Below are 14,287 nucleotides of genomic sequence, written 5' to 3' on the forward strand. Positions count from 1 at the left end.
AAAAATCATGATCCAAGGGCAATTGTTAGTACCCATGTCTAGGACTGGCCTCAGCCATCCCAGCTGGAAAACCTCAAGGTGACAGCATCAAAACTATTGATTTCAAATAGTAATAAATAAAGCATCTACCCTGAAAATTACAAATACTGCTGGGAGTTATTAAAGAAGATCAAAATGCATGGAAAGGCACGTTATATTCATGGACTGTAAGAGTCAATATTGTTAATATGTTCAGTTTCCCTAAATTGATCTAAAGATTCCAGGCAACACCAAAAATCTCAGCAGGCCTTTTGCTTTTAAAATAAACTGATAAGCCAATTAAAAAAATTTATATGGAAAAACAATGGATTTAGAACAGACAAAATAGTCTGGAAAGTAAAAAGAATTGGAAGACAAGCTACCTAATAATGTCAAGACTTACTATAAAGCTCCAGTAATCAAATAGATTAATGGAACGGCCTAGAGAATTCAGAAACAGATGCATACATATCCATCAGCTGATTTTCAACTGAAGTGCCAAGTAAATCCAATGAGGAAAGGTTTTTAAACAAATGTCACTGAAACAACTGTATGTTCCTCAAAGCCTACCTGTGTATAGTGAATATTGATTTGAGATGAATCACAGACCTAAATATAAAAAGCTGGAACCATAAAGTTTCTATAAGAAAACATAGGAAGAATTTTTATAATCTTAGGATAAGTAAAGATTTATTAGAGAAGACACAGAAAATATTAACTACAAAAGGAAAATACAGATAAATTAGGCTTATTAAAAATTGAAACATTCATTATGAAAATGAGTAAGTAAGCCACAGACTGGGAAAAATAGTCTCAATACATGACAAATGACTCAAATTCAGAATACATGATAATTAAGAAACCCCAAATAACCTGTTTAAAAAATGAGCAAAAGACTTGAGGAGACACTTTAGAAATGATACTTCACATGCCAGTTATCAGAGAATGAAAATTAAAACCATGATGAGATATCATTTCACATCCACTAGAGTGGAGAAGGCAATGGCACCCCACTCCAGTACTCTTGCCTGGAAAATCCCATGGACGGAGGAGCCTGGTAGGCTGCAGTCCATGGGGTTGCTAAGAGTTGGACACAACAGAGTGACTTTACTGTCACTTTTTCACTTTCATGCATTGGAGAAGGAAATGGCAACCCACTCCAGTGTTCTTGCCTGCAGAATCCCAGGGACGGGGCAGCCTGGTGGGCTGCCGTCTATGGGGTCGCACAGAGTCGGACACGACTGAAGCGACTTAGCAGCAGCAGCAGAGTGGTAAAAATTTAAAAAACTGACAACATCAAAAGTTGGTGAGGATGTGGAGAACTAGAGCCTTTATACATTGCTGGTGGGAACATATTTAAAATGGTACAACCACTTTGGAAAATTGTTTGGCAATTGACATTCACTTCCTCAGCAACCCAGCAAATTCTACTATGGGGTATTTATCCAAGAGAAAGGAAAATATATATCTACATAAAGGCTTGTAGAAGCATATTCATAGACCTTATTCATAATATCCTCAAAGTGAAAACAATCCATATAAATACAAATAGGAGAATGTATAAACACATTCTGATACATTTATACAATGAAATAACAGGAATAAAAAGAAATCATTGATACACACAACAAAGTGGATATTTCTCAAAAAATACCATGTTGAGCAAAAGAAGCCAGACACAAAAGACAGTATCCTAAATGATTTCATTTACATGAAGGACAAACATAGGCAAAACAAATGTAGGATGATAGAAATCAGAGAGTGGTTGCCTTTGGGGTGGGGGAAATTGGACAGAAAGCAGATGAGAGAATTTTTGGGGCTGATAGAAATCCATTATATCTTATTTCTCATGGTGGTTGCACAAACTGTATTAACTATACTTAAGTAAGAATACTTAAAATCTGTTATTTTATTGTCTGTAATTATACCTCAATTTAAAAAAAGACATTCTAGGATAAAAGAGCATGGTATGTTTATAGGTGCAAATGACTAAGATACTCAGGGCTGATGGTTGCTTCTTTTATTTAAGTTTAGCCTAGAAAGCAAGAGTTCAAACCCCTGTCCCCGTGATAAATTATTCCTGTGTTTTAATCCACAGCAATGAAAGAGTTATTTAATAAAGCCCTTTCTCATCATGATATGTGTCATATAGGGGACAGGGGCTGAAAACATCAAAATCGATGAAATAAGTTTTATCTCAAGTGGAATACTCAGGACATGTATAAAAAATAATCAGCAGCATGTGAGAAAGGACATGGCAGCTGGTTTTAAAAACTCTGGCTGGTGGAATAAGAACAATTTGAGTGGGGAGAATTACTCAAATAAGCCTCTGTACTCTATTCCTTCTACCTCCAAGTTATACTCAGTAAGTTTTACCCCCCCAAAAATATTAATAAAAAATGATTGGTATCTGAAAAACAAATCCTGGGACCACACATTATATTACGATATAAAGAACTTAATTCATGAACCTTTCTTTTGAATCATGATTTACTTCTACAGGCAAGGCACTGTGTCTCCTGCAAGTCATCTTTATATCCTTAGAAGAAACTAGGCCAGGATCTTGAAATTAATGGATCTGCAATAATTATTTATTGACTTGAATTAATAAATCAATGTACTGACTAGTTAGTTAGAATTTAAGTCCCAATTACATGTTCTTGTAATGGGAAATTTACCAAAATTATTTTATAATATCTTCATGTAAAATGAACCAGCAATGATCTCATTTGGTAATTTATGAGAAGTATATTTAAAAGGAGTACATGAAATGATATAGAAGTCCAACTCACCCCAGCTTAAAAATACAAGCATACTGTAACTATCTGCCTGGGTTTTTGAAAAAAATTATTTAAAAAGTACAATTGCTAAAAATGTAAAAAACAAAAAAACCCACCGAGTCAAGTTTTGGTCTCCATTTGAATCTCTAAATGATTATAAGAGTGTGAGTACACTATTTTGCACTGAACACCACACTGGCAAGATCAGAAAAGCTGTGAGATGAGAAGGAAATTGTTATTCCAGTGATGGAACCTCCTCTCCTGAGTATCACTCTGCCAGCAGCTGAGACTTCAGAGGATTCTCACTATGAAAATCAGCAGTCCTTAATCACACATTACAAGAGCATTTGTGATGCTTCACAGGCAGCCCTCTTCTAAGACTTTCCTGCTGGGTTCTTTCCTGAGCACAATAGGATCAAGATGGCTACTGCTGTTTCCTAGTTATGCTAAGACTCTCCTGAATGCCACCGGGCTTTTATCACGGAGAGGGATGGCAAAACATCAAATGTGAATATCTTGCTCTAAATGGGGACTCCCACGATCATATTATTTTTGGGAGAGCAGCTCTCTGGCTCCATGGATATCACTTGAACGGAGAAGCCACGTTCTTCTGCAGCTCTTGCTCGATCCAGATCCACCAGGCACATGCACTGTTTTCCTGAAATATGTAAAAATGGTATCATGAGATGCCCTTCAGCTAACAGTGCAGAGTCAGTCTGTTTAAGGGGCTCTACACAATGACAAAATCTATTATATAGAATGATGTTTGCCCCCACATCCTGTTTGGTCTCTTTCAATTTAATTCTTGATCAGTATGGAGAGAAGACAATAACAAATATAAGACAATTTCACAGATTTATTGCTACTAGTAATTTAAACAACATTAATCTTTTAAGATGTATTTATAAATAAATCTCAAATAAAAAAACTACAAATTTCCCACTTTGGTAAAAATCCATGTTAAGACCTTTTCTCTTCACGTGCTATGAAAAGACATTATCTGCCATATTGTAAAAAAAAAAAAAAGAAAAAAATCTATCTTTAAAAATGCCCAAAATAACATCCAGACAAAGGGACACTTCAAAGACATATTATATTTTGCACTTGGAGTTTTTAGGGTACAATGAAGAAAGGAGAAATAGAATATATTTGAGAAAATTCTCAATTGTGTGTTGATTATTTCAGGTGGATGTGTAATGCTGAGTGTAATATAATCTTAATTTAATGGAGTGCCCACACCCCTATGAAACAGTGGTATTCAATTTTCTTTCTAATCTTGGAAAACAAAAAAGGAAACCTGACTGGCAAGTAAAGCAGTTATTTTGTGTCCTTTGGCAAATGCAAACTTCTATTTCAAAGTAGCTAGGGGAAAAAAAACCAACAAACTGATTTGAGGTTGAATACATTCAAAGCTAAGGTTTACTTTTACACTTTCAATTTCTTTAAATTCAATATATAAACTTTTCATCATCTTGGAAAAAAAGGTTATTGACTATGCAGAACTTCATTCATTCCATTTTTTTCCCTCAACAATTATAATAAGGCCTATGCATCATTTTAAAATGATTTGTTTGAATGACAGTAGAAATTGCTAAGCTAAAACAGCCTTAGAAGTGAAGGCATAACTGAAATAGAAAAGTTCTTCTGTGGAAGACATGAATCCGCCCAGAAAAACAGAGGAAGGTGAAATTGTTAGGGGAAGCACACTGATTGAAACCGCCCACCCTGGCCAGGCACCACAGTAACCATTTGCATGAGTTGTTTTATGACAGGAGATCCTGGTTAAGGAATTCAGAACCAATAAGCCACCACCACCCGGAAGAGTTCGGGAAAGGTCGAAAGGAGACACCATGTGTGTCCGTCCACTTCCCAGAATCCCTCTCGCTAGCATCCATCTTGGCTGAGTGATGCGTGCGCCACCAGGAAAGACTCTGAATTAGAATGATTGGCCAAAGACAACCCGGAAACTAATCCTATCACCAAAAAACCGGAGACTGCGAGCCACGTGGCAGAGCAGTTCTCCTGGGTTCCCTTACCCTGCTGCTCTCCACCCGGGTGGTGTTTCCCAATAGGATCTCTTGCTTTGTCAGCACATGTGTCTCCTCGGACAATTCATTTCCGAGTGCTAGACAAGAGCCCAGTTTCAGGCCCTGGAAGGGGTCCCCCTTCCTGCAACAAAATCAGTAGCTAAGAAACTGACAACGAAAGATTCAAAATATTTTGTATATTTCCCTTAAAAGGCCCCATGCCATAAAGGATGGACTGTGATGGAAACGTTATAAAAAGAGATGTCTAGAATTCCATTTAGGCTAAATGGCCCCTTCATCAACAGCTGCATGGCTGTCAATTCTTTTTTTTCCTTAAAATGTTGTTCCTCCTTTAAGACATCTGTAAATGTGTCCCCCTCCACCCCACCTACCCTTCAATTTAAAATGAAACATTCTCTGTCAGAAAGGGATGCTCTGCATTCCTTCAGTACCCACCCTAGAATTACACTGCAGCTTATTTACCCTTGGCTTTGATCCCAGTCTGGTTAATTTTTCCTTTTGCATTATATGGAAGAGTCTCTTGTTTTTACATGTTGAAGAAGTGTCTTCACAACTGAAATTCTGGTAGTCTATCTTTTAGGGTCTGGGGAGCTTCCTCAAATGTTTACGGAACAGAAGTATGGCTTGTGCCAAGAAGAGACGTAGAATTGATGGAGTCAGTGACTTTGAACCTGACTTTCCCTCCCTTCATGCCAGCAATCTTGCCAAAGGCTCTTCCTCAGCTCTAGCAATTTCCCTTCCAGCCACTCCCTTCTCATTTGATGCCTAAAACATTAACAGGTACACCCCCACCCACCACACCAATTATTCTTTCATTGAGTCTAGTGGAGTTGTAGCAAATGTAACTTGATATATATGTGTAAATGGTATCTCTCTCTCTCTATATATATATACACACATATATATATGTATGTGTGTGTGTGTGTATATATATAGAGAGAGAGAGAGAGAGAGGGCAATGGCACCCTACTCCAGTACTCTTGCCTGGAAAATCCCATGGATGGAGGAGCCTGGTGGGCTGCAGTCCATGGGATCGCCAAGAGTCGGACACGACTGAGCGACTTCACTTTCACTTTTCACTTTCATGCATTGGAGAAGGAAATGGCAACCCAGTCCAGTGTTCTTGCCTGGAGAGTCCCAGGGGTGGGAGAGCCTAGTGGGCTGCCGTCTATGGGGTCGCACAGAGTCGGACACGACTGAAGTGACTTAGCAGAGAGACAGAGATATATACATATATATATATATATATATTTGACTGTGCATTTAAATATGCATTCAGCTACTCAAAATGTAAGGATGGGAAAAAAGAGGAAGAAGTAAAAATAATCAAAGAGGGAGATTACAAGCTTCTTCCATATGTTCACGCCCTAGGGTGTGAGACAAAGAAGGAAACCTCTTGTCCCTTCAGACTCAGGTCTCAAATGCCTCTCCAACCATGATGATACAGCTATGCTGACTTGGACTTTAGAGTTTACAGATAACTATTTCACGTACAATGTGGTCTCTGAATGCAAGCTAATTACTACACCCAGTGCTGGGCCAAAGAATCAGCAATCCGTTTTCTGCTCCATCTTGACAGTCTTCAATGGGCGGCCTTTTGAATCATTTTTAAGATTAGTTTTGACTCCATTCGATCATGTTAAGCCCTAATTTTGGAACCTAACCTTCCAGTAATGTCACTCTGTCACTGATGGTCACTGCAAAAATGGAGCTTTATGTCTAGAATCAAATAAATTGGGTTTACAGTGTGGCTTCACCATCTACCAGTCCCGGGCAAGATTTTGCCCCAGTTCTCCTACCTGTAAAATGTGAAAAAACAGCACATATTCCACATGTATTTTTATAAGAATTTACTGAGATAGTGGGTGGAGGACATTTAGCTAAGCTAAAATGTGCAATAGCTATTAGCTGCTGCTGCTGCTGCTGTGTCACTTCAGTCGTGTCCGACTCTGTCCGACCCCATAGACAGCAGCCCAGCAGGCTCCCCCGTCCCTGGGATTCTCCAGACAAGAGCACTGGAGTGGGTTGCCATTTTCTCCTCCAATGCATGAAAGTGAAAAGTGAAAGTGAAGCCACTCAGTGTCCAACTCTTAGCGACCCCATGGACTGCAGCCTACAAGGCTCCTCCATCCATGGGATTTTCCAGGCAAGAGGACTGGAGTGGGGTGCCTTTACCTTCTCCTGTTAGCTGCTATTATCTTTCTAAACATGATTTCTCTTTCTAAAGCAAAGTCTTGGATAAATTCATTACTTAAACTTGAAATACTATTTTTCTTCCAAGTTAGGTAATGTTTAATATTATAAATGTCAAATAAATTGGTCTATGATTAATATTATACGAGTATATATTTTCTGTGAAAGAAAACATTATCATCCTTGTTTATACATTTTGTAATATATCAATTTTGGTATGCATAGTTGATTTTTCCATCTTTAGTATTTTCTTCTATGGCTTTTGAGAGATTCTTCAGTTTGTTTGTAACAGTAAGAAAAATATTTAACATAAATCTACTCAACGTATGAACACTGAAAATACATTTGGAAGTATTAATGTTAACAAAAAATGGGATAAAATATTCTTATAGTTAGAGCTCTTTTCAAGATGGATTTTTTTTCTGGGAAAAACAACTTGAGTGTCTCACTGATAAATGGACCATGTAGTGGCTTCCCACTTTCCCGTATAGCGTTGGTTCATTCATTCCTAGGCATCGTGGACATAATCTACTCAACAGCTGCTCTGGGAAAACACATACCTATGAGCCTTCGCTGGGGTGGAAGCTGGACAGCTGTCTGGTCCGCAAATCTGCATAGAATCATGTGTTCCTGAAAGAAAAAGCAATAGAATGTGGCTTTTAAAAAAATCTTCTTTAAAGTTAAAAAAAAAATTCACTTATTTTTCTGGAACTCTACATCGCTTAATTAAATAAAGTGCTGCACAGATAGCACTTTCAAAAGCAGCATATTTTCAGAAAAGAGCACTCAATAATTTTTCTCCCTTTAAGTAGAGTGGTCTTCAGATGTAGTTCTTAAGAACAGATGCATGGAAGGTCCTCAGGGCTCTTTAACCAGCTGCTTTTAGCCAAAATATGGTTACAATTTGTGGTTATAGTGTGTTAAACTCAAAGACCTAAAAGTCACTTATATTTCCCTTTTAATAAAATTTGAGTCTTAGGAACATGGCTCCAGGAAGACATTCTAAGTGGCTTTTCCTCCACTACAAGAAGGAAAGGAAGTACTTGAGAAGACCATGGCTGTGGCCTCTGTAGTTCTCCCACGTCCCCGGCACAGTGCCGTACCCTTCCCTTCAGTTGGTCCCTTCAGAGGGAAGGAGGCTGGCTCACCCTCCTCTCACTCACTCCAGAGGCTGCAGGAAGTGCATCTATTTAGATGCACATAGATGTGCTTAGCACTTCCCAGGCGGCACTAGTGGTAAAGAACCCGCCTGCCAAGCAGAAGACATGAGATGCTGGTTTGATCCCTGGAGGAGGATAGATCCCCTGGAGGAAGGCATGGTGACCCACTCGGGCACGCAGATGCACTTTACATCAGACTGTAAAGGGGACTGGAAAGAACGGAAGGGACAGTATTGCTTCTGCTTCACAATTTTAGGAAAGATTACCTTACTGAAGAACAAGGCTTTAAAGGGACAGAGAGGGGAAGGGTCTGCCCTGCACTCTTAAATCTGCAACTACACAAAGGTGAGTGATTAGGAGCTAAGATAACTTCAGTGTTCCCATGACAACTGTTCATTCCGAGCAGCTGTGGTTTCCAAGTATGTAAATAATCTTACCTGACAGCTTAGCAAACTCGCTACACTCAGATCTATCATTTGTCTCCTTGGGTTTTTGGACATTCAATTTGAGGACTCAATTTTTTCTGAAGGGTTTTTCTGATTAACTTATTAAATACATTTTTGTGAGATGCTGTTTTTGAAGGGTTACTTTTGTCTCAACTTTTACACATTAAAAAAAAACACTTTAATGCTCACTATAAAATTTAGTGGTAATGGGTGGTGGTTTAGTCGCTAAGTCGTGTCTGACTCTTGTGACCCCATGGACTGTAGCCCATCAGGCTCCTCTGTCCATGGGATTTTCCAGGCAAGAATACTGGAGTGGGTTGCCATTTCCCTCTCCAGGGGATCTTCCCGACCCAGGAATTGAACCCGGGTCTCCTGCATTGCAGGCAGATTCTTTACCAACTGAGCCATGAGGGAAGCCCGATACTAATAAAATGATTCAAATGAATAACTTTTATTAAGGTCCTGCGAACTGGCATAAACAAAGGGGAAGAAGAAAAGCTTATAACTCTATAATTGGAAGAAAAGTCAATGCAAAGCCTGCCCTTCGTCCACATGTTTATAAATTAAGATTCACTTTAAGTAAAGACAATGTTGCAACAATCAGAACCTCAGATGAGGTTCGTTTCCCTTGTCCTGATAAGTCTCACCATATTTTATTGGAATTACCTGTGTATGTGTTCTTCCTAGTAGAAGTTAAATTCTGAAAGGGGAAGGCACATAGGAGGTACTCAGTAAAGGTTTGCTGGTTAAATTGAACTGTGGAGAAAAACACTTCCAAAGTGACTCTCAAGATAATAGGGCACTAAGTCCATTCGGTTCTGCCTGCCACCCACCTGCCATGGTTAAGAAATACTGAGATATCATCTTGCAGCAGCATGCAAGAGGTTTAAAACTTCATAGTGCATTCACACTTAAAAGATACTCAAAGGGCAGGTGGGGTGGCCAAGCAGATTTGGGGTGTGGGAGGAAGAGGAAATAAACAGAACTGGGGTACCAGGGAGTTTTATGTTCTCTGAAGTGCCTGGGTGCCCTGTGCCTTCTGACTCTAGAAATGTTAGATTTCTTTTCCCAGACAATGAGTTGTGGCACCCTAGGTTTTTCACCTAGCATCCAAGAGGAGGGATTCAAGCAAGGCTCTAGTGTTTGTTGTTTATTTTTCAGTTCATTTTTTATTTTAAGGCCTTTGGCAAAAAAGATGAGGTGTTTTAAATATTATGAAAATAAAGTCCCTGAGGTCCTGATGTTTCCCAAAAAACCTATAGTTCCCTAGAATATGAAGATTTTAAACCCAGTAAGCAAAGATGAAATTCTGGATGAATGCGTGAACACTCAAGTTCTGTACTTGGACGGGTGGGGGTGGGACAGCTGGGGAAGGGGGAGAGGTGAAGGCAGGCAGGAGACAGAGCTAGAGATGGGTGTTTAAGAGTTGCAAAGTAGAGGTGAGGGAGACATAGAGGCCAAGGTGGAAGAAATGAGCATTTTTAGGTTACTTTATCTCACAGTTTCTCTGTTGGAAGGGGAAGAAGGTAAAATTCCTAGAAAGCAGGGGCTGGTATATAAAATGAGACTGAGATTGCATATTTTTAGTGAGTCTGTGCAAGAAGTGGAATTAACCAAACTAAGAATACAGACTAATTTATTAGCTTTTAATGGGATTATTTGTATATTTCTCTCAAAATCATCATTTCTTAGATTGTATTATATCAACATCACTGATCAATTAATTAGTTCCTAGTGATGGTCAGAAAGCTGCAAACTGTTTTGCCCAGACTGGTGACTCAAAACTATGCAATGTTCTGACTCCTGCTGGAAGACAGTTCTCTGTGGGTCTCTTGTGTTTCTTTACATCTTATGAGAAGAGGCACTGTCTTTGTTCCAGACCAGGGACTGGCAAACTATGTCTGGCCCATTGGCCAGACTTAGTCTATGAACTGTTTTTGTATGGCTTGCAAATTAAGAAGGGTTTTCACACTTCCAAAGAGTTGTATACCAGTAACAACAATGACAAGGACGATGTAGAATATGTGGGAGATTTGCAAGTGCCCAGCAAAGCCTAAAGTATTTACTATCTTTTACAGAAAAAATTTGCCTCTGTTCCAGATAATCCTTTCACAATGAACAGTGCTGGAAACTATATAGACTTGGAAACTCCCCTCTCTCCCTCTGCAGAAAAGAGGAGGCATGCTTACTTAAAGATTACATCCTAAAACATTCAGGTTTCCTAGCTCAGGTTTCCTTCCCTGTAATGCAATTCACTGTACATGTGGTGTCACCTGGCCCTTTCTGTGCCACCCTGTGGGAACGGGGGCTCAGGGAGTCACTGTGAAACCGATAAGAGTCCAGCTACTCCTACTGCTCTGAGCAATACTGCCCTTTGCCTCTGACTCAGGGGTTTCCTATCTTCTGCTAGCATCCATGAAAACTGTGCCAGGCCAACTTGTAGGGTCAACTCTCAGACTTTTTGCAAATCTTGTCAGCTACTTGAAGATTAATCTTGACTGGCCAAAAAGAAAAAAAAATCTGTGTTAGATGCTCATGAGTGATTCAAGTGTAACTAGATTATATACTCCATTAGAAATTTGAGAGAGAAAATATAAAGAAGGAATAAAAAGTACATGAGCAAAACATCTAGATCTTTTAAAAGTTTCCTTGTATGATAGTGTTCAGTTTAGTTCAGTTCAGTCGCTCAGTCGTGTCCAACTCTTTGCGACCCCATGTATGATAGTGTGTACGACCCAGCAATCCCACTGCTGGGCTGACACACTGAGGAAACCAGAAGGGAAAGAGACACGTGTACCCCAATGTTCATCGCAGCACTGTTTACAATAGCCAGGACATGGAAGCAGCCTAGATGTCCATCAGCAGATGAATGGATAAGAAAGCTGTGGTACATATACACAATGGAGTATTACTCAGCCATTAAAAAGAATGCATTTGAATCAGTTCTAATAAGGTGGATGAAACTGGAGCCTATTATACAGAATGAAGTCAGAAAGAAAAACACCAATACAGTATATTAACGTATATATATGGAATTTAGAAAGATGGTAACGATGACTCTTTATGCGAGACAACAAAAGAGACACAGATATAAAGAACAGACTTTTGGACTCTGTGGGAGAAGGCGAGGGTGGGATGATTTGAGAGAATAGCATTGAAACATATATATTATTATATGTGAAACAGATAGCCAGTCCAGGTTCAACGCATGAGACAGGGTGCTCAGGGCTGGTGCACTGGGATGACCCTGAGGGATGGGCTGGGGAGGGAGGTGGGAGGGAGGATCAGGATGGGGAACACATGTACACCCATGACTGACTCATGTGAATGTATGGCAAATACAGAATACTGTAATTAGCCTCCAATTAAAATAAATTAAAAAAAAAGTTACCTTGTATGATAATGTTTTCTTGAATAGTTCACTGAAATAGAAAAGAAAAATGAATTACTTAAATACCAAAGTTTAAAGAGTGGAAGTAGTCTTGGAGAAATTAAACTATAAACAAAAATATGTATTTTATCTGAAGGGTATCATGCTATCCTGAACTAAAAACAATGCCAGTTTGAAGTATCTTCATAAAATGACAAAAGCACATTATCTGTATGTGATTCATTTTAAAGAATTTCTTTCAAAGATTGTTTACAGTATTAGAGAAGCACAATCACTATTTTCTCTTCCTTGCATGGGTGCACACAGATTCTGGCATGTTAAAAATGTAGGTTTTATTGTTATTCAGCATAGGGGCTGTCCCGAGTTGTCTGGTACCTGGCCCTAGGGTGATTAGGCCAAGGGGACAGTGGGGCCTGGGAGTGGTTCCCCTAATGACAAAGGGGGCAAGTGTCAGTAAGTCCACAGAGAAGTGGAAAAGTTGACAGACACTAAACTGAGACTTTAAAATCAGTTAAGTGAGATTGTAGACTGAACAACTCAAAGGAACATATTTAATCTATCCTATATTTAACAGGATATTTAATATCCTATATCAACATTCAGAAAACGAAGATCATGGCATCCGGTCCCACCACTTCATGGGTGGGAAATAGAAGGGGTAACAGTGGAAACAGTGTCAGACTTTATTTTGGGGGCTCCAAAATCACTACAGATGGTGACTGCAGCCATGAAATTAAAAGACGCTTACTCCTTGGAAGGAAAGTTATGACCAACCTAGATAGCATATTCAAAAGCAGAGACATTACTTTGCCAACAAAGGTCCATCTAGTCAAGGCTATGGTTTTTCCTGTGGTCATGTATGGATGGGAGAGTTGGACTGTGAAGAAGGCTGAGCGCCGAAGAATTGATGCTTTTCAACTGTGGTGTTGGAGAAGACTCTTGAGAGTCCCTTGGACTGCAAGGAGATCCAACCAGTCCATTCTGAAGGAGATCAGCCCTGGGATTTCTTTGGAAGGAATGATGCTAAACCTGAAACTCCAGTACTTTGGCCACCTCATGCGAAGAGTTGACTCATTGGAAAAGACTCTGATGCTGGGAGGGATTGGGGGCAGGAGGAGAAGGGGACGACAGAGGATGAGATGGCTGGATGGCATCACTGACTCGATGGACGTGAGTCTGAGTGAACTCCGGGAGTTGGTGATGGACAGGGAGGCCTGGCGTGCTGAGATCCATGGGGTTGCAAAGAGTCGGACACGACTGAGCGACTGATCTGATCTGATATTTAACAGGCCTAATATGATCAGCTGGATTCTCAATAACCATAAATCAAATGAAATGTCATAAACACCAGGAGTGGCCCTCTACTAGGGGGAGTGCAGGGCTTTGCAGGTGGCTCAGTGGTTAAGAACCCGCCTACAATGCAGGAAACATGGGTTTGACGCCTGGGTGGGGAAAATTCCCTAGAGGAGGAAATGGCAACCGGCTCCAGTAATCCTGCCTGGAAAATGCCATGGATAGGGGAGCCTCGCGGGCTACAGTCCATGGGGTCACAAAGAGTCGGATGTAACTAAGCGTGCGCGCGGATTGACTTAAAGTGACGACAATAAAAATGTCTCCCTTTTCTGTGTGAGGTAAGGAGGACAGTAAATATGGCCATTGAGCTTGCAGGTTAATCATCACCACCCTTGGGAAGAATTTAAACTATTGCTGTAGCTGGCAACAGCTCATGTTTACTGAGTACTTACTTTGTGCCACTTCTAAGTGGTTTACATGTATATCATTCAATTCTCATAAAAACCCTGAGGTAGATATTATTATAATCTCCCTTTTGTAGATGAGGAAATGTAGGCAAAAAGAGTGAATTTAAGTGAATTGCCTGAGGTGGAACAATTTACAAAAGAATGAGGAGCCTATTATACAGAGTGAAGTAAGCCAGAAAGAAAAACACCAATACAGTATACTAACGCATATATATGGAATTTAGAAAGATGGTAACAATAACCCTGTGTACGAGACAGCAAAAGAGACACTGATGTATAGAACAGTCTTATGGACTCTGTGGGAGAGGGAGAGGGTGGGAAGATTTGGGAGAATGGCATTGAAACATGTAAAATATCATGTATGAAACGAGTTGCCAGTCCAGGTTCGATGCACGATACTGGATGCTTGGGGCTGGTGCACTGGGACGACCCAGAGGGATGGAATGGGGAGGGAGGGGGGAGAAGGGTTCAGGATGGGGAACACATGTATA

At 40.0% G+C, this 14,287-nt stretch overlaps 1 protein-coding gene across 2 annotated transcripts in view; it reads right to left on the reverse strand.

The window, feature by feature from the left end:
• Positions 1–1,655: 1,655 nt before the first annotated feature.
• Positions 1,656–14,287, reverse strand: part of GSTCD (glutathione S-transferase C-terminal domain containing) — a 145,106-nt gene continuing 132,474 nt past the window's right edge. For both annotated transcript variants that reach the window (XM_044946152.2, XM_025290337.3), the window contains 3 exons: positions 12,037–12,067; positions 7,600–7,669; positions 1,656–3,456 (listed from right to left, as the gene is read on the reverse strand). In XM_044946152.2, coding sequence (XP_044802087.1) covers positions 3,320–3,456; positions 7,600–7,669; positions 12,037–12,067 — 238 coding nt within the window. In that variant the 3' untranslated portion in view covers positions 1,656–3,319. The remainder of the gene's footprint in view (positions 3,457–7,599; positions 7,670–12,036; positions 12,068–14,287) is intronic.

Source organism: Bubalus bubalis, chromosome 7 (genome assembly GCF_019923935.1).
Source record: "Bubalus bubalis isolate 160015118507 breed Murrah chromosome 7, NDDB_SH_1, whole genome shotgun sequence".
In the NCBI taxonomy this organism is placed as follows: Eukaryota; Metazoa; Chordata; class Mammalia; order Artiodactyla; family Bovidae; genus Bubalus; species Bubalus bubalis.